At 47.6% G+C, this 21,141-nt stretch overlaps 1 protein-coding gene and 1 long non-coding RNA gene across 2 annotated transcripts in view; one reads left to right on the top strand and one right to left on the bottom strand.

Annotated features, from left to right (window-relative positions):
• Positions 1–5,103, top strand: part of GUCY2D (guanylate cyclase 2D, retinal) — a 14,128-nt gene extending 9,025 nt beyond the window's left edge. The window contains exons 11-19 of the mRNA XM_036896012.2: positions 526–674; positions 1,212–1,375; positions 1,469–1,661; positions 1,930–2,104; positions 2,392–2,490; positions 2,589–2,683; positions 2,819–2,904; positions 3,030–3,139; positions 3,714–5,103. Of these exons, the coding sequence (XP_036751907.2) occupies positions 526–674; positions 1,212–1,375; positions 1,469–1,661; positions 1,930–2,104; positions 2,392–2,490; positions 2,589–2,683; positions 2,819–2,904; positions 3,030–3,123 (1,055 nt within the window). The 3' untranslated portion in view covers positions 3,124–3,139; positions 3,714–5,103. The remainder of the gene's footprint in view (positions 1–525; positions 675–1,211; positions 1,376–1,468; positions 1,662–1,929; positions 2,105–2,391; positions 2,491–2,588; positions 2,684–2,818; positions 2,905–3,029; positions 3,140–3,713) is intronic.
• Positions 884–21,141, bottom strand: LOC118917804 (uncharacterized). The gene is made up of 4 exons (XR_005026897.2): positions 20,941–21,141; positions 5,160–5,281; positions 3,549–3,611; positions 884–1,328 (listed from the first exon to the last, which is right to left on the bottom strand). It is a non-coding gene; the product is annotated as an uncharacterized LOC118917804 (long non-coding RNA).

Raw genomic sequence — 21,141 nt, 5'->3', positions numbered from 1 at the left:
AGCCGCCCCTTGCGTGGTGTTTGGGCTAGAAAGGCACCCTGCTATTAGGCAGAGCCCCGGTACTGAGATTTAATTACACAGCTTCCCTTAAAGCTGGGGTTTAAAGGGTCAGGGCAGTGCAGCACAGAGCATCAGGATGGGAGGCGTCAACTCTTCCCAACCCAGACCACAATGGCCCCACCAAGGCAGCAGCTTTGGGGAAAATGGGGAAGAAGGAGTCTGACCTGCTTCTAGCTACTTGTCATCTAGGAGACTTAGCTAGCAACTGGATCACCACCCTAAGCCTCACTTTTCTTATGTGCAATAAATGTCAGTCTCTTTGTCACCTCTTACTGCCCTCCAGGGTTTAGTTTCCTCTTGTTGCTCCCAGTAACCCCCTCCCACACTGCACTTCCCCATCTACTGAAGCTCTGATTTAAGTGACCCGCTTCCATTCCCTCCATCTTGGGCTTCAACAATCAGGCCAGAGTTAGAGGTGGCTTCTGTTCTGGCACATCCCTTCTCATGGTCCCCTCACACCTCCAGAAGTGGTGCAGAGGGTGCAGAGCCCCCCGCCGCTGTGTCGGCCCTCAGTGTCCATGGACCAAGCACCCTTGGAGTGCATCCAGCTGATGAAACAGTGCTGGGCAGAGCAGCCGGACCTTCGGCCCTCCTTGGATCGCACCTTTGAGCTGGTCAGGGGCTGGGATTGGGCAAGGGCTGGGCTGGCCACTGTCAGCAACCTGGAGAGACTGCAGGAGGCAGGCTGGCAGGATCTGTGACCTTTCAGGCTACTTCCTAAGGCGTAGCTTGTGGACTGAGGGTTTGGTGGGGTCAGAGTTAGAACAGGTTGTGGAGGCCTTTGGATCCAGAGACAGAGCTCTGAATGGGAGAAACATTTAAGTTAATTCAAATAACATTTATTGAGCTCCAAGTATGTGCTTGACCTAGTGTGGCAGAAAAACCCCTGGCCTGGGAGTCCCAAGATGGGCTGTTCCAGCACCCTGCCAATTACCAGCTGAGAACTGCTAAGCTCTTGGAACTCCCATTTCCTATATGCCTCTTACTAATGTGTGAAAACACAGCATGCAGCACCCAGGGCAGGGGTTGGGAGGACAGCTTGATGAGCAGAAGATGAATGGAGGGCAGAGAATCAGGCATGATACAGCCCCATGAGAGGGTCATGGCAGCCCAGGTTCTTGGTAGCCCCACCAGTTTCCTCCTCATACTAGTTTAAGAACATCAACAAGGGCCGGAAGACAAACATCATTGACTCAATGCTGCGGATGCTGGAGCAGTACTCCAGTAACCTGGAGGACCTGATCCGGGAGCGCACGGAAGAGCTGGAGCTGGAAAAGCAGAAGACAGACCATCTGCTCACGCAGATGCTGCCTCCGTGGGTGCCAATGGGGAGCGGAGGCAGGGGGGTAGGCTGGAATCCAGCCGGATGAGGTGGCCTCCAGGCAACCTCACCACCTCCCATCCCTAGGTCTGTGGCTGAAGCTCTGAAGATGGGGACAACTGTGGAGCCTGAGTATTTTGAGGAGGTGACACTGTACTTCAGCGACATTGTGGGCTTCACCACCATCTCAGCCATGAGTGAGCCCATTGAAGTGGTGGACCTGCTTAATGACCTCTACACACTCTTTGATGCCATCATCGGGGCCCATGATGTCTACAAGGTGAGGTGTGTAGGGGGCAAGCCCTCCTTCAGTTTCACCAGCCTCCAGCCCAGCGCTTCCTGCTCAGCCCCAGCACACCTGCCCCAGGCCACCGGCCCAATGCTCTTTCCCCATCCTCCTGTCCCTTATCTCTTCTGGAGTCCCTGGCTCAGTCCCCCAGCTGGAAGGTTTCCCAGGAGCTCTGTACTAAGTCCAGTTTAGGCCTCCTGACAAGGGACAATGCCTGTGGGGGAGAGGGGTACTGAATTTGAACAACCCCTTCTCTTAGGTGGAGACAATTGGGGACGCCTATATGGTGGCCTCGGGGCTGCCCCAGCGGAATGGACAGCGGCATGCAGCAGAGATCGCCAACATGTCGCTGGACATCCTCAGTGCCGTGGGCTCCTTCCGCATGCGCCACATGCCCGAGGTGCCCGTGCGCATCCGCATCGGCCTGCACTCAGGTAACCCCCGGCCCACCCCCTGGGCTCCCGAGCCTGTCTTCCTCTTTAGGGCCCAGCTCCAGATTTCCTAGACAGGAGGTGAACTCGTGGAGTGGATGGGTGGGAAGATTTGGCGGAAGCCACCTCTGCATGCCAGGCGCTCTATTGTAACTGAGAGAAGGTACCCTTTAGAGTGTTTCCTCAGGGAGCAGGTGGAGATTATGGGTTGCTAAAGTCCCCCAAGGCCCTAGGTGCCACCCAGCTGCCAGCATCGCCATCTTCAGCCCAGGCCCTACGTATCTCTGCAGGCCCGTGCGTGGCGGGCGTGGTGGGCCTCACCATGCCACGGTACTGCCTCTTTGGGGACACGGTCAACACCGCCTCGCGCATGGAGTCCACTGGGCTGCGTGAGTGTGACTGGGGCGAGGGGCTGGGGAGATCCAGCAAAGTCGCGGGGCATGGCCTGGGAGGGGCACGCGGGAGTCGGAGCTCACTGTCATTGCAGCGTACCGCATCCACGTGAACATGAGTACTGTGCGGATTCTCTGCGCCCTAGACCAGGGCTTCCAGACTGAGGTGCGAGGCCTTACAGAGCTGAAGGTGAGGGTCGTCCCTGCAACCCACACTGCCTCCCACCCCAGGCAGACAGTTCCTCACCACCGACCCCAGCTATCTCAGTTTCACTTAGTCCTAGACCCGGGTCGCCTAAGCCCTCCTCCCGCCGTGTCTCCCCAGGGCAAGGGCTCTGAGAACACATACTGGCTGGTGGGCAGACAAGGCTTCAACAAGCCCATCCCCAAACCACTTGACCTGCAACAGGGGTGAGGAGCTGGCTTCCAAGGGTGGACGAGTTAGGAGGGTGGGTCTGGCACAGACTGGTGGCCTCTTCACCCCTTCTCCCTGTTCCTGACCCTGCCCTCCCACGTCCCATTCCCACTCTCTGCAGGAGCAGCAGTCATGGCATCAGCCTGCAGGAGATCCCACCCGAGAGGCGCCAGAAGCTGGAGAAGGCAAGGCTGAGCCACTTCTCAGGGAAGTGAAGCCCTCCTGGGACAGGTGCTGCCCCCTCAGCTCCCACACTCAGCAGTCAATCTCCCCCTCAGTCGCCAGGGGCTACAGGTCTTTGGGAGATACTTCCTGGAGGACCAGAGCCTCTTTCCCAGCCTGAGGACTATCCCTGCCTGCAGAACTTTCCACCCAAGCCAGGTGTCCTGGTCCCTCTCTGACTTAGTGAGTCCAGGCTAGTTCCTAAAGCCAGAGATTTCTCCTGGGAGGGAAGAGCCAGCTGCAGGGATTCTGGTTCTGTAGGTCTGGAGTGGTCCTACATTGACTCTTGGTCTCTTTGTAAACAAGACCTTTTCTCTGACCTACCCCCCACTGCATTAACCAGAACTTTCCTGCCAGTGCCTCAGACCCCAAAACTGTGTGCTACACAAGAGACAGAACCCTAGGGAGCAACACTCACCAGAGGCCCAGTTGACTGCTGCCCCTCTAGTCCTGTTGGAGCAGATGCCCTGCCCTCATCCACCTTCAAGAAAAAGGAACTCTCATCCATGACCCTCCCCTTCCTAGATGAGCCCCCAGTATCCCTTTCCACAATTTCCCCCTGAAACACTCCTTTTTCCCTCAGGATTATTCCAGAAGTTTCTTTTCCTGGAAGTTGCTGCTACAGGTGATCTAAAGTCTGGCTAATACCAGTGACTTCTGTCCAGCTCTTCTACAAAGGATTCTGGGCCTTTACAAGAGCAGTTTCAAACCAGCCCTGCGACCTTCAGAAAGTCTCATGTGCTTGGGTTCCCCTCCATGGTGAAATAAGAAGTGGCCTAGGTGGTTTCCACACGCACCCTGTCCCCCCAGCTCTGACAGCTGGGCTTCAAAATGATGTGGGCATGTGCCCTGAGCCTATCAGGGGATGTTGGGGTGGGGGCTTCTCCACTTCCCAGAGCCTCTCAAAGCCCCAGGAAGGAGGATCTGCGATTGAATGCCCAAGCCCAGAGGAGGAGGAGACCTGCTCCACCAGAGCAGGGATTGTCCTGTGGCCTGAGGATGCAGGGGCTTCCGTTTGGCTTTAAGCGTCCTTCCCTTCCTCATCCCCCACTAATCAGAAACTGGCTCCTTCTCCTGTGCGCATAATCACCTAATTGTCTACGGACAGAGAAAAACTTGCTGCGAGGTTTGGAGAAAGGAACGTTATAAACTGTACCAAACCTTTACTAACCAGAACACCCAAAGATTAGTAATATTATCTGTGTAACTGGGTGCTGCTGAGCAGACAACTGAACAGAAAATTATCTCTGCTTAGATCTTTGCAACGAGTGTCAGCCGCCCACCCCCACCCCCACCCCCACCCCCACCCCATCTTGGTAAGTCCCCAGCTGAAGTTTCCTCTGTGGAGCTCTGACGTCCCAGAGCCTGCGCCTTGGCATGTTTGACTCCCAGTCTCCTTCACCATTGCTGTAGACCTGGCAGGAACTGGCAGCTGCTGCAGCCACCCAGGCTGCCACTATTGGTAGTGGGTGTCCAGTCCCTGGAGGTATGCAAGCAGAACTGGAGACATCATTGACCAAGGATATAACAATCAGAGGATATACTAAGTCTTCACTACACAAAGGGTGGTCGGTGAGCCAGTAGCAGTGATATCGCCTGGGAGCATGTCTGAAATTTAGAACCTCAGGCCCAGGCCTGCTGAATCAAGACCTGAATTTTAACAAGTTCCCTCAGAGTACTTATGTGCACGTTAAAGTTTCCTAATTGTGGAACTAAATGATCCTAGGGTCCCTAGAGGTTCAGAATCTCTAAGATTTCATTAAAAACCAGGCTAGAAACTGAGACTTGGTTTGTTTTGACCTGTGGGGTGGTTTTGTTTTTGTTTTGAGCTAACACTTAAAAATCAAGAGATACCACCTTTTAAAGACATATACCAGATTTCCCTCTTCTCTGAATCAAAAGCTCCACACAGGCACAACTGCTGAATTTGTGCTGGAGTTCTTTCCCAGGCTTCCTCTTCAGTTCCCAAGGCCCCCACCACACCCTGCAGACTCCAAGACACCAAGACTTTACAACATCCCTTTTGTACCTGTTTGGTGCCTGCAGGCGTTTGCACTCAGGACGCCTGGAGTAGCTGGTATTAGGGTTACAGGTGCTCCTGGAGTTCCCTGTATGACTCAGGAAATCTGCAGGTTTAGCGCTGTTCCCTGCCTTCCAAAAGGTGAAGAAAGAAAATGTAAGAAATCTAAAATTCAGCACCTATAGGTTCTAGTCACTTAAGATGGTACTGGTATAGGTATTTAGTGTGATTTTAAATCGAGTTAGGAGGTGATGAATTAAAGATTTTTAAAAACCCTAAGGCGCACGCGCGCGCGCACACACACACACACACACACACACACACACACACACACACACACACACACACACACACACACACACACACACACACACACACACACACACACACACACACACACACACACACACACACACACACACACTATTTTTAAAATTATATACATTCTTCAACATCTCTCTTCAGATTTTCTTTGTACTTAGGCCCCAGGGACTGAGGGCAGACTCCACATTGCTGGTTCTGGCCTGACATTGTGGATGTGCCTCTTCTCTCCCCCGACCCTGACCCTCCCACTCCTCCCCTCTCTGCCTGAGAGGGGCCTGGGGTAGTTAATCAGCTGTGATTCAGCCTCAGGGAAGGGTCAACCTGAGGTTAAGTGCAAAAGGATTATGTGGGGGCAGGCTTGGGCAGGGCACCTCCCAAAGGAGACGTGGAGCAGCTGGGGCCCAAACCCAGTTTGAGTTAGAGGCAGAGCTGGCAGGGCTGAGCAGGTTCCCTCCCACCTTTACCTCACCTGTTCCCAGGCCTCAATCTCAGAGGAGCCTGGTAAAGATAAAGTCCTGTCCTTCCTCCAGCTAGGACCCTCACCCCAGAGCTCACAGAGCAGGTGGGAGAAGAGGCCTCAGTCTCCTCTCTGCCTCACACCCTCACCCCTCTATGTCCTTGTCTCCTCCCTCTGTCCCCAATGTCTGCTCTCTGCCCAGAAGTTTCTCCCTGGTTTCTCGGCAGTCCCCCCATTTCTGGGAAACCTGTTTTCCTGGGCCAGTCAATATCCTAGAGCCCTGCTGCCCTCTGACTCAAGTCCTCTCCACTTACTCACCCCTGTTGTTCCTGGGACTCAGGCAACTCCCAGCTCAGAGAGCACCTGGCTTGGTCATTAGGCACGCCCCACCTTCAGAGGTGTTCATGCTACCTCTGTCAGCTGGCCTCTTCCAGAAACCCACATTTGGGACTGTCCCGGCCTTCAGGGTAGCTCTGTGGCTGGGCCTAGTGATGACCTAAGTACAGACATCCCACAGCTGCTGCTGGGCATCCTGTACCTGGGCTCACCTGGTGCCCAGCTGGCACCTTTTCTCTTTGCTGTTCCTTCCGGTCTGAGCCCTGCTCTCCATCCCTCCTGCAGTGGACCCCAGGCACCTTCCTCTGGGGGACCTGTGATGCTGCATTGTGGAGCTGTGTTCACTGGGATCTTCTGGACTGTGCACTGCGTACACAGGGCCACGCGTGGTGTTGGGTCCTGGGAGGGCGGGGCTGCAACAAAGACATGCTTTCCTCCATTTCATGGCACGTGGTCCTTCCGGCCTGGGAGGTCCAAACACCCCATCCCTGGAATCTTCAAGCCTGGCATTGATGGGGAGGGCTTCAGAGAGCAGTGAACTTAGAGGTGACCTAGGCAGGGGGAGGTGAACTGGTGCCAACAAGCTCCCTCTCCCCCCACCATGGAACTCCCCTGCTCAAGGGGTCTACTCTGAGGGAACCCAGCCAGGAAATCTCAGGCCTTTCAGGCTTCTCAAAAAGACCAGGGTCTCTGAGGCTCTGGAAACAGGTGATGTGGCCCCATCTCTTGGCAGGATAGAGGAAGAAATAGAAGGGCATAGCTTGTCTATGGCCATGACCCATGACCCATGGAAGCCAGAGTCCAAGACTGATGGAACAAGGCTCCCAAATGGAGAAGCTGTGGTTCATTGGTCTCCAGGCAGGATCTTATCAACAATACACACTTTACCTCCAAGCCCTCGAGTCTGGCACTGGACGTTAGAACAGGACAGATCATCCCAAAGCCACTGATGGGTGACAAGCCCTTTGGTCATCCATTTCCTTTAAGCCTAGCTCTGCTTGCCCCATGCCCAATGTTTCTGACATGATGACTCATAGTGGACATCAGTTCTGCCTTTCCTGGGCCGGGCAAAAGAGGTTCGGTGCCCAGACATTGCTGGAGCCCAAATGGAGAAGTTGCTGAGAGGATGCTGAGCTGTCTCGTCACTACAAAGACAAGGAGCAGAACTGACAGATGGACAGAGACCAAGTCTTGTTGCTGCTGTTTGAGCCTCCACACCACGCTGGGCCTAAAGCCAGACCCAGCTGTTCGAGTACCATGGGCTACCAAGATGTTTTCTTTGCTTGAGCCAGATTGAACTGGGTTTTCCATTGTTTGTAGTCAAAAGTGTCCTGACACACTCCTCCAAATGATTATGGAATGCAGTGGGGGTTAGACTGGTTTAACAGGAAAGGAAGGACGAAACTGCTGACTTGGGAGGAAGGAGAACAGCGAAGGATGAGTGGCCCAAAGGAAACTTTCTCCAAGTCCTGACTTCACTCGGAGTAAGCCTGGGCCTTTCCCAGGCACTGTGACTGTTCCGGCAATTTCCGTTTAAGGGGCCCTAAGCAAGGGAAAGATTAGAGCCTGGGGCCAGAAATAGCCTAGAGGGACGGTGTGCTGACTCAGCATTTAGAGGGTGGTGGACCTGTGGGTCCTGCCTCAGGGGGGCCATGCAAACGGGAAGTGGTGCTTTGGTGTGCTCTCCCCAGTCAGCACAGCAAGGTGCCCACATCTTTATGAGCTGAGTGACTAGACGCGACAGGAAGGTTGAGGTGGGGCAGATGGCTCTCCCAACTCCCTCTCCAGGAGGGGAGTGGAGAAATGGAGCAGGACCACGGTGGTGCCTGGGAAGCTGAGGTTCTAGCAGGGCAGGTCTTGTTTGTTACAGTCTAGAGACTCACCCATCCAAACTAAAGCCATTTTGTCACCTCCACCAGGGACATTTCACCTCACCACCACACCTGAGCCTGGGTCTTTGGCCCCAGACCAGAGAAAGGGATACTGTCCAAGCATTTAGCCATTCTGCTCACATTGATCCTGCCATTTGAAAAGCACATCCCCATTCACTGTCCCTAATCCTTTATACCCATAACAACAGAGGCTCCCAAGGGTGAAATGACTTTTCAAAGGAGACATATCCTGCAAAACTTGGGACCAGGAAGCAAACACAGGCGTTCAGACTCTGAGCCTGGGGATGCCTCAAGGGTGCTCTGGCTACAGATGTTTATCTTACAGGCAGATATGCAAACTTGACTGATGCCCTCTTGATTCTTTTCTGTAAGAGCACAATTTAAACTCCAAATCAATGGAGTTTAATCAGATTATTAAATCAGATATTTAAAGAGTTTTGCCTTAGTGGGATATGAACATAAACACACTTTGCATTTCTCCCATCAGTGCCTTCAAAAGTCCAGTCTGGTTATAAACTCTAATCTCCTATGTGCTCTACATGTTTTCTCACTACACCTGTCAGGGACCTGGGTGGGGTGGGGTGAGGTGGTGAGTGCATGTCTGCTTCATCCCTCTGAGACAGGACCATGGACTTAGACAGAGTAGGGTGAGGGCTCTGGACAAAGACCCCTACCAAAACTCCATGTGAAACAGTTTAGCAAAGCCAGTCACATTAATTCTCTAAAGTAAAATATCAAGCTAGGAATATAAACATTCTTCAGTGAGATAGTTAAAACTAAAAAGCCAGGAGCAACTTGGCCTAGAAGTTTGAATACTCCCCAGACACACAAAGCATCTCAGCATAGCCTATGTTTCACTGTTTTTCTGTGTGTGTTTTTTTTTTGAGAACCAAGGACGTTTTATAGTTAGGACACACAGTAAAAATTTGGGAGTGGCTCCGAAGCCACAAGAGCCTGATGTCTTCTGGGTACAGGAACGTTCCTTGCCTCCACCACAGCAGCCAGACTGTGCCTCTGGATAACATGGGAAGCGTGACGGTCACATCTCCTAGAAGGACCAAACAAGGTAGGAGGCCCCATGCTCAGCTCACGAGCCCCAAGTAATCGTCCATCAGGGAGCCAATAGCAAAAATGTCAGTCTTGTCCACATGGCCCCTCCCCACATCCAGAACATACCATTGTAAGACTTACGTTAGCCTGCTTAAAGGCCCAGCTTATTAAGGAAAAATTCTATTTTAGAGCTAAGATTGCATTTTAATCAAACAAACAATAACTCAGCTCATCTTGGAAATAAGGCAGGTAGTCTTAATTGATATGCTCCCAGATCAAAAAGCAGTTATCCTAGGGAAAAAAATCAGAGCACTAAATTTCTTGTGTTCAGCTAGCTATGAAGAGTAACCCACTGATAAGAAACTTAGTATCTCTTCAAAAATAAACATTTTGGAACCATCTGGCAGGTCTGCATCCCTAGCCCTTTGTCTCTCAACCGCCTATAAATCCCCTAGACAATGCACCACCCTGGACTCTCCTGTCTCCTCCCGGCGTGAGCCAGGAGCTCTTTCCTCTTAATTTATCTCTAAAATAAAAACCTTTCACTTGCTCTCCTGCTTTGAGTGTTTGCGAAGTTTATTCTTTGACCCCCTGAACAAGAACCCCGGCATCACCTCCTCGCCCAACTCTGGCTCTGGAGAGTAGAGATATGGGGCATAATTTGATCCTGGGACTCCTGACTCCTGGCTTTTTAAGTGAAGAATACAGTGGAAGCCAAACCGCCTGTCAGGGAAGCTCCTCCAGCCTCAATATGGCTCAGCAGCTGCTCTGGGGGCTGGAGGTGAGGTCCCTGCCCACCTAGGCCTGTGCAGAGGTCGGTTCACTACAGAACTAAAGTTGAGACTTCACAGTTCCTCACCTGTACAAGCCCCTTCCAAGCCCCCTTACCCAACTTTGTGTTCTTTTCTTGAAGAGAGCCTTCAAACTGGGATAAGTTTCAGGCCCCCACAAGGTTTGGAGCCATCCTGGGTGTGGATCCGTGGGAGCTGGGGATCAGCTTCCCTTGACCCTTCTTCAGCACTGAAGACCCCTCAGAATGCAGCAGCCGTGTCTTTCTTTAGCCCAACAATGGTTGGCATACCCATGGCCTTCTCTGGGTCCCTCAGCCCCTGTGGGTCCTGTGGCTGCCTGGGAAGCCCAGGCAGGCCCCAGCTTTAGCTCCTCCTTGATCTCTGTCCTTCTCCATGAAGAACTGCTGGAACTGTCCCTTCCTCACCCTCTCAGGCCACGGGGAGCTAGACCAGGGGGTTGCCACTGCCTTCCTCCCAGGCCCCTGCCCTGTGACTCCTTTCTGTGATCTGCAGCCCGGCTCCACGTAGCCAGCAATAAGATGCCTATCTCCCACCTCCTGTCTCCATAAACAATTCTTCCAGAGAGCTGCCACTTGGTATTTGTTGCATGGAAGGGCAGCCCTCAGCCCAGATGCTGTCTCCCACCAACTCCTACTCTCTCCATCCCCCACCAGTCCTCTTGGGTGGCCTGGAAAGTGGGAGTATATATACCACAGAGCCAGGAACACAAACTCCCCAGAAAGCCCTCAGGGGTAGAGATGTAGGTGGGATTAGTTGAACCATTTATTTTCTTCCCTCTTTATAATGTGGTGTACTTAGTACTTAATAGTTTCAGCTGTGGACCATAGTTTTAATTCCACAGCCATAGGAAAAGTTTTAAGTTTTACTCAATACTTATTACAGTTGAATAAACATGCATTTTGTGAATTGGTTACAAAATCAGGAACATAGGTTATTACCACACACCATTTTTTAATGCAAAATGAAATTAACATCAATTATATACCACAGAACTCTCATAATCTTGTTGCTGCAACAAAATGTTGGTCCATTTGATTAAAATGTGCTCCTGACTGTAGGTTCAACAAAGGGCTCTCCTTCTACTCTGCCTCATCATCCAAACCACCAAGCCAAGCAAATAAATATCCATAACCAACAATTTATGGCCTTGCCTCACCTTCTTTCTCTTTGTCACTGGCTGGTCCAGCCAGCACAATATCTCTTCAAGGCTTCTCTCAGTCCTGAGCACCAATGCCCCAGCCACGTGCCTCCCTCAGAACTTCCTGGTCACTGCCACCAGCAGGCTGTCTGATCTGGGAACACGTGGGCCTCTCATGCGTGCTGTTGACAGGTCCTCCGCCTTAGCCCCTGCAGTCACCTCCCCCAGGGCTTAACCTTTATCCCAAGGTAGCTGGACGCCCAGAGCTCTCGTCACACTTTTCCAGGGCATGCAGGGGCCCTGCTGAAACAAGGCCTGAGGGATTGCATAGCGGCTTTGATGGCCTACAGCTGAAGGCTCCATGCCAGCTTCAGAAGGCCCTGAAATGGGAAGAGTAGGGGTGGGTACTGAGCACTTCGCCCTCAAAACCACCCCCAAGTAATGGAGTGCTTCCTGGACCTTGGGGAATAGACTCCCCCACCTGGTCCCCATCTTGGGAGATGCCCTAGGCCCTGGTGCCCTAGCACAGAGCAATGGCCATATGCACTGAGGTGGCTGGACTGGACAATGATGGATAATCTCAAATCAGAGCTGGTCCTTCCAGGACCCGGTGCCTCTGGGGTTAGGCCAGAGGACACAGTGTGATGACACAGCTGTTCAAGATGTTCCTTCAAGAAGCAGAAAGGAGGCAGGGTAGGTAGAGGTGCTGTGTTTCTTTTCTTTTTTACCTTTTGCAGGCAATTTTTTTTCTAATTGAACTATCATTAATATACAATCTTATGTTGGTTTCAAATGTACATCACAGTGGTTCAACAGTCCCTGTGATTGACCTACATCGCGATTGCGAAATTTTGTGCCCCTTTATCCCCCTTCCACCCACTAGACCGGCCCAACCTGACCCCCTTAGTCCCTTCTCAGTGTCTATGAGTTTACTGTTGTTTTGTTCCTTCTGTTTCCCTTTGTTTTTATATTCCACAAATAAGTGAAATAATGGTATTTATCTTTCTCCGCCTGGCTTATTTCACTGAGCATAATACCCTCTAGCTCCATCCATGCTGTTGCAAATGGCAGGATTTCTTTTCTTTTCATGGCTGAATAATATTCCATTGTGTGTATGTACCACCTCTTCTTTTAGCCACTCGTCTATTGATGGACACTTATGGTCTTCCGTATCTTGGTTATTGCAAATAGTGCAATGATAAAAATAGGGGTGCAAATGTCTTTTTGAATCAGGGATTTTTTGAGGGGTAAATTCTTAGGAGTGGAATTACTGGGTCAAATGGTATTTCTAGTTTTAGTTTGTTGAGGAATGCCATACTGTTTTCCACCACGGTTGCACCAATTTACAGTCTCACCAACAGTGTAGGAGGGTTCCTATTTTTCTGCATCCTCACTAGAATTTGTTTCTTGTATTTTGGATACTGGCCATTCTAACTGGTGTGAGGTAATATCTCATTGTGGTTTTAATTTGCATTTTCCTGATGATTGGTAACGTGGAGCATCTTTCCATCTGCCTGTTGACCATCCTTATTTCTTCTTTGGAGAAGTGTCTGTTCAGATCCTCCACCCATTTTTTAATCAGGTTATTTGTTTTTTGGGTGTTGAGGAGTGTGAGTTCTTTGTATATTTTGGATGTTAACCCCTTGTCAGATGAGTCATTTATGAATATATTCTCCATACTGTAGGATGCCTTTTTGTTCTGCTGATGGTGTCCTTTGTTGTACAGAAGCTTTTTAGTTTGACATAGTCCCACTTGTTCATTTTTTATTTTCTTTCCATTACCTGAGATGTGTTCAGGAAAAAGTTGCTCATATTTATATTCAATATATTTTTGCCTATGTTATCTTCTAAGAGTTTTATGGTTTCAAGACTTACGTTCAGGTCTTTGATCCATTTTGAGTGTATGGAGTTAGACAATAATCCAGTTTCATTTTCTTACATGTAGTTGTCCAGTTTTCCCAGCACCAGTTGTTGAAGAGTCTGTCTTTTCTCCATTGTATATTCATGGCTCCTTTATCATATACTAATTAACCATATATGCATGGGTTTATATCTGAGCTCTCTATTCTGTTCCATTGATCAATGAGTGTGTTCTTGTGCCAGTACCAAATTGTTTTGATTACTGTAGCTTTATAGTAGAGCTTGAAGTTAGGGAGCCTAATCCCCCCAGTTTTGTTCTTCCTTCTCAGGATTGCTTTGGCTATTCAGGGTCTTTTGTGGTTCCTCTTTTAGAACTATTTGCTCTAGTTCATTGAAGAATCATGTTGATATTTTGATAGGGATTGCAATGAATCTGTAGATTGCTTTAGGCAGGATGGCCATTTTGACAATATTAATTCTTCCTATCCATGAGCATTGGATAGATTTCCATTTATTGGTGACTTCTTTAATTTCTCTCATGAGTGTCTTATAGTTTCAGGGTATAGGTCTTTCACCTCCTTGGTTAGGTTTATTCCTAGGTATTTTATTCTTTTTATCCAATTGTAAATGGAGTTGTTTTCCTGATTTCTTTCTGCTAGTTCATTATTAGTATATAGGAATGCAATAGAATTCTGTGTATTAATTTTGTATCCTGCAACTTTGCTGAATTCAGTCATTAGTTCTAGTAGTTCTTTGCTGGATTATTTAGGGTTTTCTATGTATAATATTATGTCATTTGTAGATAGAGACAGTTTAACTTCTTTGTTACCAATTTGGATGTCTTTTATCTCTTTGTGTTGTCTGATTGCCATGGCTAGGACTTCCAGTATTACGTTGAATAAAAGTGGTGAGACAATAGCATCCTTGCCTTGTTCCCAACCTTAGAAGAAAAGCTTTCAGCTTTTCAGCTTTTCAGTTAAGTATGATGTTGACTGTGGGTTTGTCATATGTGGCCTTTGTCATGTTGAGGTACATACCGTCTATACCCATTTTGTTGAGTTTTATCATGAGTGGATGTTGAATTTTGTCAAATGCTTTTTCAGCATCTAATGAGATGATCATGTGGTTTTTATCCTTCTTTTTGTTAATGTGGTGTATGATATTGATTGATTGATGAATATTGTACCATCCTTGCATCCCTGGAATGTATCTCACCTGGCCATGGTGGATGACATTTTTTTTTTTGAGAGGGCATCTCTCATATTTATTGATCAAATGGTTGTTAATGACAATAAAATTCTGTATAGGGGAGTCAATGCTCAATGCACAATCATTAATCCACCCCAAGCCTAATTTTCGTCAGTCTCCAATCTTCTGAAGCATAACGAACAAGTTCTCACATGGAGAACAAATTCTTACATAGTGAATAAGTTACATGGTGAACAGTACAAGGGCAGTCATCACAGAAACTTTCGGTTTTGCTCATGCATTATGCACTATAAACAATCGGTTAAAATATGAATATTCATTTGATTTTTATACTTGATTTATAGGTGGATACCACGTTTCTCTCTTTATTATTATTATTTTTAATAAAATGCTGAAGTGGTAGGTAGATGCAAGATAAAGGTAGAAAACATAGTTTAATGTTGTAAGAGAGCAAATGTAGATGATCAGGTGTGTGCCTGTAGACTATGTGTTAATCCAAGCTAGACAAGGGCAATAAAACATCCACGGATGCAGAAGATTTCTCTCAAAACAGGGGGGGTGAGGTTCTAAGCCTCACCTCTGTTGATCCCCATTTTCTCACCTGATGGCCCCCCTGTGACTGTGCCTGTCTTAGGTTGTTCGTCCCTTGAGGAATCTTACCCGTCTCTGGCTAACCAGTCATCTTCCAGGGCCATACAGGGAAATGTTAAGTTGGTGAGTGAGAGAGAAGCCTTCTTGTTTGAAAAGGTTAGCTTTTTACTTCTTTGCATATTTATGCCCTGTGGCTTCTATGCCCAGCATTTGTCTTGAGGTGTCTTTACCACTTGGAGGAGTTATGATACTCGGTAAATTCGATATGAGGCACGAATTCTATTTAAGGGTTGTAATTAGGAAGGAAGAAGAAAAGCTCTAGAAGTAGCAAGCGGAAGAAAACCTGGGAAGATTGATTATTTCTTTGACATATCTTCTTGTAGAGTAACTTCAGCATGTATAGGTTTTAAGCTACTAATCAAATTGCGCACACACATTAACATAATAGGAGTATAGTTACATAACCAAAGCATACCTGTAATTACCAGCCATCTCCAGTGAAACCAAGAAAACCAGTTAGGCACCTTAGGCATTTGTGAAAACTTATCTATAATATGGTGGATATTGTCCAACTGAACTTGAACAGTCTGAGAGAATTCAGACAAATTAAAACAACCCATTCCTGGGGACTGTTCACATCCCATATGTTCTTTTAACAGTAGATAGTCTGTAGTTGTAATATTTTGGAGCGCTACAATTTGCACTTCTCCTAATTCTTGGTTAAGTTCCAACAGTATAGATCCAGTCAAATTTGTTGTTTTACTGTATGCACAGGCCAGCTTAGATATCTCCTTCTTCATTCCCATGGCAAGTCCAGGAGCTGGTGGGATGAGTGCATCTACACCTGTGGCAGTGCGTGGATCTTTGTTGGGTTTTTTTGATGATCATCTTCTGGCATGAGTCTTCCCGAGAGTGCTGATGTTGGAAGTTCTTTTTCATATCGTATCTTAGTTCATTTTCGAGGTAGCCAAATTAGGCTTTGATCCTCTGTATAAACACAAACAGACCCTTTGCCTACACTTTTATATGCCCTTTATACCCTTGTGTAGAACTCATTGGAGGTCACCACACAGAAACTGCTTTTTTTTTGGTTATCATTAATCTACACTTACATGACGAATATTATGTTTACTAGGCTCTCCCCTATACCAGGTCCCCCCTATAAACCCCTTTACAGTCACTGTCCATCAGCATAGCAAAATGTTGTAGAATCACTACTTGTCTTCTCTGTGTTGTACAGCCCTCCCCTTTCTCCCACCCCCCCATGTATGCTAATCATAATACCCCCCTTCTTCTTCCCCCCCCTTATCCCTCCCTACCCACCCATCCTCCCCAGTCCCTTTCCCTTTGGTAACTGTTAGTCCATTCTTGAGTTCTGTGATTCTGCTGCTGTTTTGTTCCTTCAGTTTTTCCCTTGTTATACTCCACAGATGAGTGAAATCATTTGGTATTTCTCTCTGCTTGGCTTATTTCACTGAGCATAATACCCTCCAGCTCCATCCATGTTGCTGCAAATGGTAGGATTTGCCCTTTTCTTATGGCTGAGTAGTATTCCATTGTGTATATGTACCACATCTTCTTTATCCATTCATCTATCGATGGACATTTAGGTTGCTTCCAATTCTTGGCTATTGTAAATAGTGCTGCGATAAACATAGGGGTGCATCTGTCTTTCTCAAACTTGATTGCTGCGTTCTTAGGGTAAATTCCTAGGAGTGGAATTCCTGGGTCAAATGGTAAGTCTGTTTTGAGCATTTTGATGTACCTCCATACTGCTTTCCACAATGGTTGAACTAATTTACATTCCCACCAGCAGTGTAGGAGGGTTCCCCTTTCTCCACAGCCTCGCCAACATTTGTTGTTGTTTGTCTTTTGGATGGCAGCAGCCATCCTTACTGGTGTGAGGTGATACCTCATTGTAGTTTTAATTTGCATTTCTCTGATAATTAGTGATGTGGAGCATCTTTTCATGTGTCTGTTGGCCATCTGTATTTCTTTTTTGGAGAACTGTCTGTTCAGTTCCTCTGCCCATTTTTTAATTGGGTTATTTGTTTTTTGTTTGTTGAGGCATGTGAGCTCTTTATATATTCTGGACGTCAAGCCTTTATCGGACCTGTCATTTTCAAATATATTCTCCCATACTGTAGGGATCCTTTTTGTTCTATTGATGGTGTCTTTTGCTGTACAGAAGCTTTTCAGCTTAATATAGTCCCACTTGTTCATTTTTGCTGTTGTTTTCCTTGCCCGGGGAGATATGTTCAAGAAGAGGTCACTCATGTTTATGTCTAAGAGATTTTTGCCTATGTTTTTTTCCAAGAGTTTAATGGTTTCATGACTTACATTCAGGTCTTTGATCCATTTTGAGTTTACTTTTGTATATGGGGTTAGACAATGGTCCAGTTTCATTCTCCTACATGTAGCTGTCCAGTTTTGCCAGCACCATCTGTTGAAGAGACTGTCATTTAGCCATTGTATGTCCATGGCTCCTTTATCAAATATTAATTGACCATATATGTCTGGGTTAATGTCTGGATTCTCTAGTCTGTTCCATTGGTCTGTGGCTCTGCTCTTGTGCCAGTACCAAATTGTCTTGATTACTATGGCTTTATAGTAGAGCTTGAAGTTGGGGAGTGAGATCCCCTCTACTTTATTCTTCTTTCTCAGGATTGCTTTGGCTATTCGGGGTCTTTGGTGTTTCCATATGAATTTTTGAATTATTTGTTCCAGTTCATTGAAGAATGTTGCTGGTAGTTTCATAGGGATTGCATCAAATCTGTATATTGCTTTGGGCAGGATGGCCATTTTGACGATATTAATTCTTCCTAGCCACAAGCATGGGATGAGTTTCCATCTGTTAGTGTCCCCTTTAATTTCTCTTAAGAGTGACTTGTAGTTTTCAGAGTATAAGTCTTTCACTTCTTTGGTTAGGTTTATTCCTAGGTATTTTTTTTTGATGCAATTGTGAATGGAGTTGTTTTCCTGATTTCTCTTTCTGTTGGTTCATTGTTAGTATATAGGAAAGCCACAGATTTCTGTGTGTTAATTTTGTATCCTGCAACTTTGCTGTATTCCGATATCAGTTCTAGTAGTTTTGGGGTGGAGTCTTTAGGGTTTTTTATGTACAGTATCATGTCATCTGCAAATAGTGACAGTTTAACTTCTTTACCAATCTGGACTCCTTGTATTTTTTTGTTTTGTCTGATTGCCGTGGCTAGGACCTCCAGTACTATGTTAAATAACAGTGGGGAGAGTGGACGTGGATATTTTCTATGTATTTTCGAATTTGGTTCACTAATATTTTGTTGAGGATTTTTGCATCTATTTCACCAGTGATATTGGTCTGTAATTTTCTTTTTTTGTGTGGTGTCTTTGTCTGGTTTTGGTATTAGAATGATGCTGGCCTCATAGAATGAGTTTGGAAGTATTCCCTCCTCTTTAATTTTTTGGAATACTTCAAGAAGTATGAGTATTAGCTCTTCTCTAACTGGTAGAATTCGACTGTGAAACCATCTAGACCTAGAATTTTGTTTTGGGGGAGTTTTTTGATTAACAATTTGATTTCATTGCTGGCAGTTAGTCTGTTCAGAGTCCCTGTTTCTTCCTGGATCGATCTTGGAAGGTTGTATTTTTCTAGTAAGTTTTCCATTTCTTCTAAATTGTCCAATTTATTGGCATATGATTTTTCATAGTATTCTCTAATAAGTCTTTGTATTTCTGTGGTACCCACTGTGATTATTCCTTCTTCATTTCTGATTCCTTTTATTTGTGTACATTCTCTTTTTTTCTTGGTACTGTGCTTCTTTTTCTTTGCTCAAGTAGAGAGGGAAACACTGGAGTGGGTAATGAGGGACCTGGGTGCCTGTGTCTGGTGGGGTAGAGTCAGGCACAGGAGGAGGCCAGCCCTTGTAAAAGGATTGGAATAAGACAGGATTGGACCCCAGGAAATGGAGATAACCTCAGAGAGCAGTAGGCAAGCCTCTTCTTCACAGGAATAGGAGAGGTGAAGTCCACAGTGTTTAGTGGGAAGAAAGAGTTGTCAAAGAATCTTCCCTTCCTGTGCTCCCATTCTTGGCAGGGAGGAGGATGGCTATGCGTCTGTTAATAGCAAGAAGAGTGCGGTGGGAATCAGGGGGGATTCGGGACAACCTTGGTGAGTGTGGGTTGGAAAGAGAGCTTAGGAAGAAAGGGGTCTCTATGGAATCCCGGGTCCTCTAGGTCTCCAGGCTCCCAGGGCCCAGAATCCCTAAGTGTGAAGACTGTAAGCAAAGAGCCTCTCTCTGGTTTTAGGCATTCTCAGACCTCAAGGACCAGGTATGCAGCAAAATAAGGGACTAAGAAACCAAATAGAACATGGACATGTGGATTCATCACAGGGCTCAGGGAAGGGAGATGGGTGCTCAGGAAAGGGAGTGGGCCTGGAACCTACAAGCGGAGCTGGGGCCAGTTAGCCTTTGCCGGGTTCAAGGGTCACTTCCTTCCCACCAGGGCAGACCCTACACTAGCCAAAGCTGACTGTGATGTTGGATGTCTTGGATTTGTCTGTTTGGAAAATGTGTCAAGGAATCACCAGACAGCTTAGAGGAACCAACAATTCACCCTCACCTGGGGGTGAGAGTCATTGCATTTGCAGAGACCCTATGGTGCATGGTTGTTATCTGCTGTAGTGAGGCTCAGCAGGCCCACCACAGCCAGGAAGGGGAACGGAGCTCAACCAGGATGTGTGATACAGGACAGGCTGGTGGGAGGATTCAGGGTGTTGCGGAAAAAGTGGTGAGGTGCCTTAGCCACCAGGAGGACAGGAGGTCTTGGAGGCTGATGAGGTGTGTCCAGTGAGGCTGACCTTGCCAGGTCTCCTTCACTCTACTCTCAACCTCCAGTTTCACCTCCTACACGCCAGCAGTGACAGTGTCAGCCTCCTCAAACGTTAGTGAGGGTTGGTACGTGGAACCCGAGGGAAGGAAATATTTTCTCCAGATTCTCTGTCATTGCCTTTGTAGCAGACACGTCAATCCTGGTGCCTGCCAAGCCTACACCCAGGCCACTCCCAAACGAAAAATTCTTCCTCCACAGCCCCTGCAGGAAAGCAGCCCTTTAGGGAGACATTCTGTGGGGCACAGCCCGGCCCTCATCCAACCCCAGCTAATTGGGTCAGGGGTTGCCACCTGACTCAAGCCCAGCCAAGCCATTGGTTGCTGCATGACCAATGATGTGTTCTGGTGCAAAAAAGATGAGTTGGGTCACTTGGACGCTCTCTCTTGGAAATCTGAACAGGGAAATGCTGAGTGAATGGCACCGCTCCACAGTTTACAAAGGCGAGTTGACATGAGCCAGGGTAAGCAGACTTCTTAATACAGAGGCTCAGGGTGCCGGAGTGTCCATCCAAAAGGATCTGACAGAAGCTGAGAGCTTCTTATGATATTCTAGCTTCAGAAGTCCCCAGATGTCCCTTCTGATGTTCTGTTGATCAAGCAAATCACTTAGGCCAGCATAGATGCAAGGGAGGAGAATTAGACCCCACTCTGCAGTGAGAGGAGTAACAAATAATGTCATTTTTATCTGCACTACCCTCACAGCTCACCAGCGTCACCAACATGGCTATGGTGGACATGGCCAGCCTGGCATCCTGTGTGACTCCTTCCTCCTGAACCGGTAACTGGACCAGGGGTGGATCCCTGTCCCACACTGGGTCAATGAGGATCCTTTGCTTGGGAACTTGGAATATGAACCAAGACACTCTAAACCTGTCTATCTACTCCCTGACAGGGAATATGTAAACATGAACTGTGTGGCAGCCATTTCTGCCCTGTGGACTGGGGAGCAGAACTGGTCAAGGGGAAGAGAGAAAAATGAGACAATACAAACGTGCGGAGAAGAAAGATGGAGAAAATTTCCTGAGTTCTTACAAAGCTCCGGTATCTGCCTCTAGGCTGTGCCTGAGGCCCTGATCTCTCCCCAGCCTTTTGTCCTTAAAATAAATTCTCCTTTTAATGCAAGTTCTCTCTCACAGGTGTCTGCTACTTACAAATGAGAATCCTAGTTAACCCAGTCTCTCCAGCCTCTAGTTAGTTCAGTCCTCTTTCTCTTCCATTCTGGATCTACATGGCCCTGGGCCATACCTTACCTTGAGAACGACAGTAGGTTTCATCTTAAATGCCAACTCCAACCAATTGGTGCCCGTCTGAAATGCTGTGATGACAAAGATTCTGAGGTTGCTTCTAGACTCAAAAAGAAAATTACAATGTCTGCCATGAAATGGGAAGGGTCCAAAAGCTCACCATATCTGTTTTCTAATCTTGTCACACACCCATCCCCTCCCGTATAA

This window comes from Manis pentadactyla, chromosome 4, assembly GCF_030020395.1.
Source record: "Manis pentadactyla isolate mManPen7 chromosome 4, mManPen7.hap1, whole genome shotgun sequence".
NCBI lineage: Eukaryota > Metazoa > Chordata > Mammalia > Pholidota > Manidae > Manis > Manis pentadactyla.
This window is presented reverse-complemented; position numbering and strand designations above follow the sequence as displayed.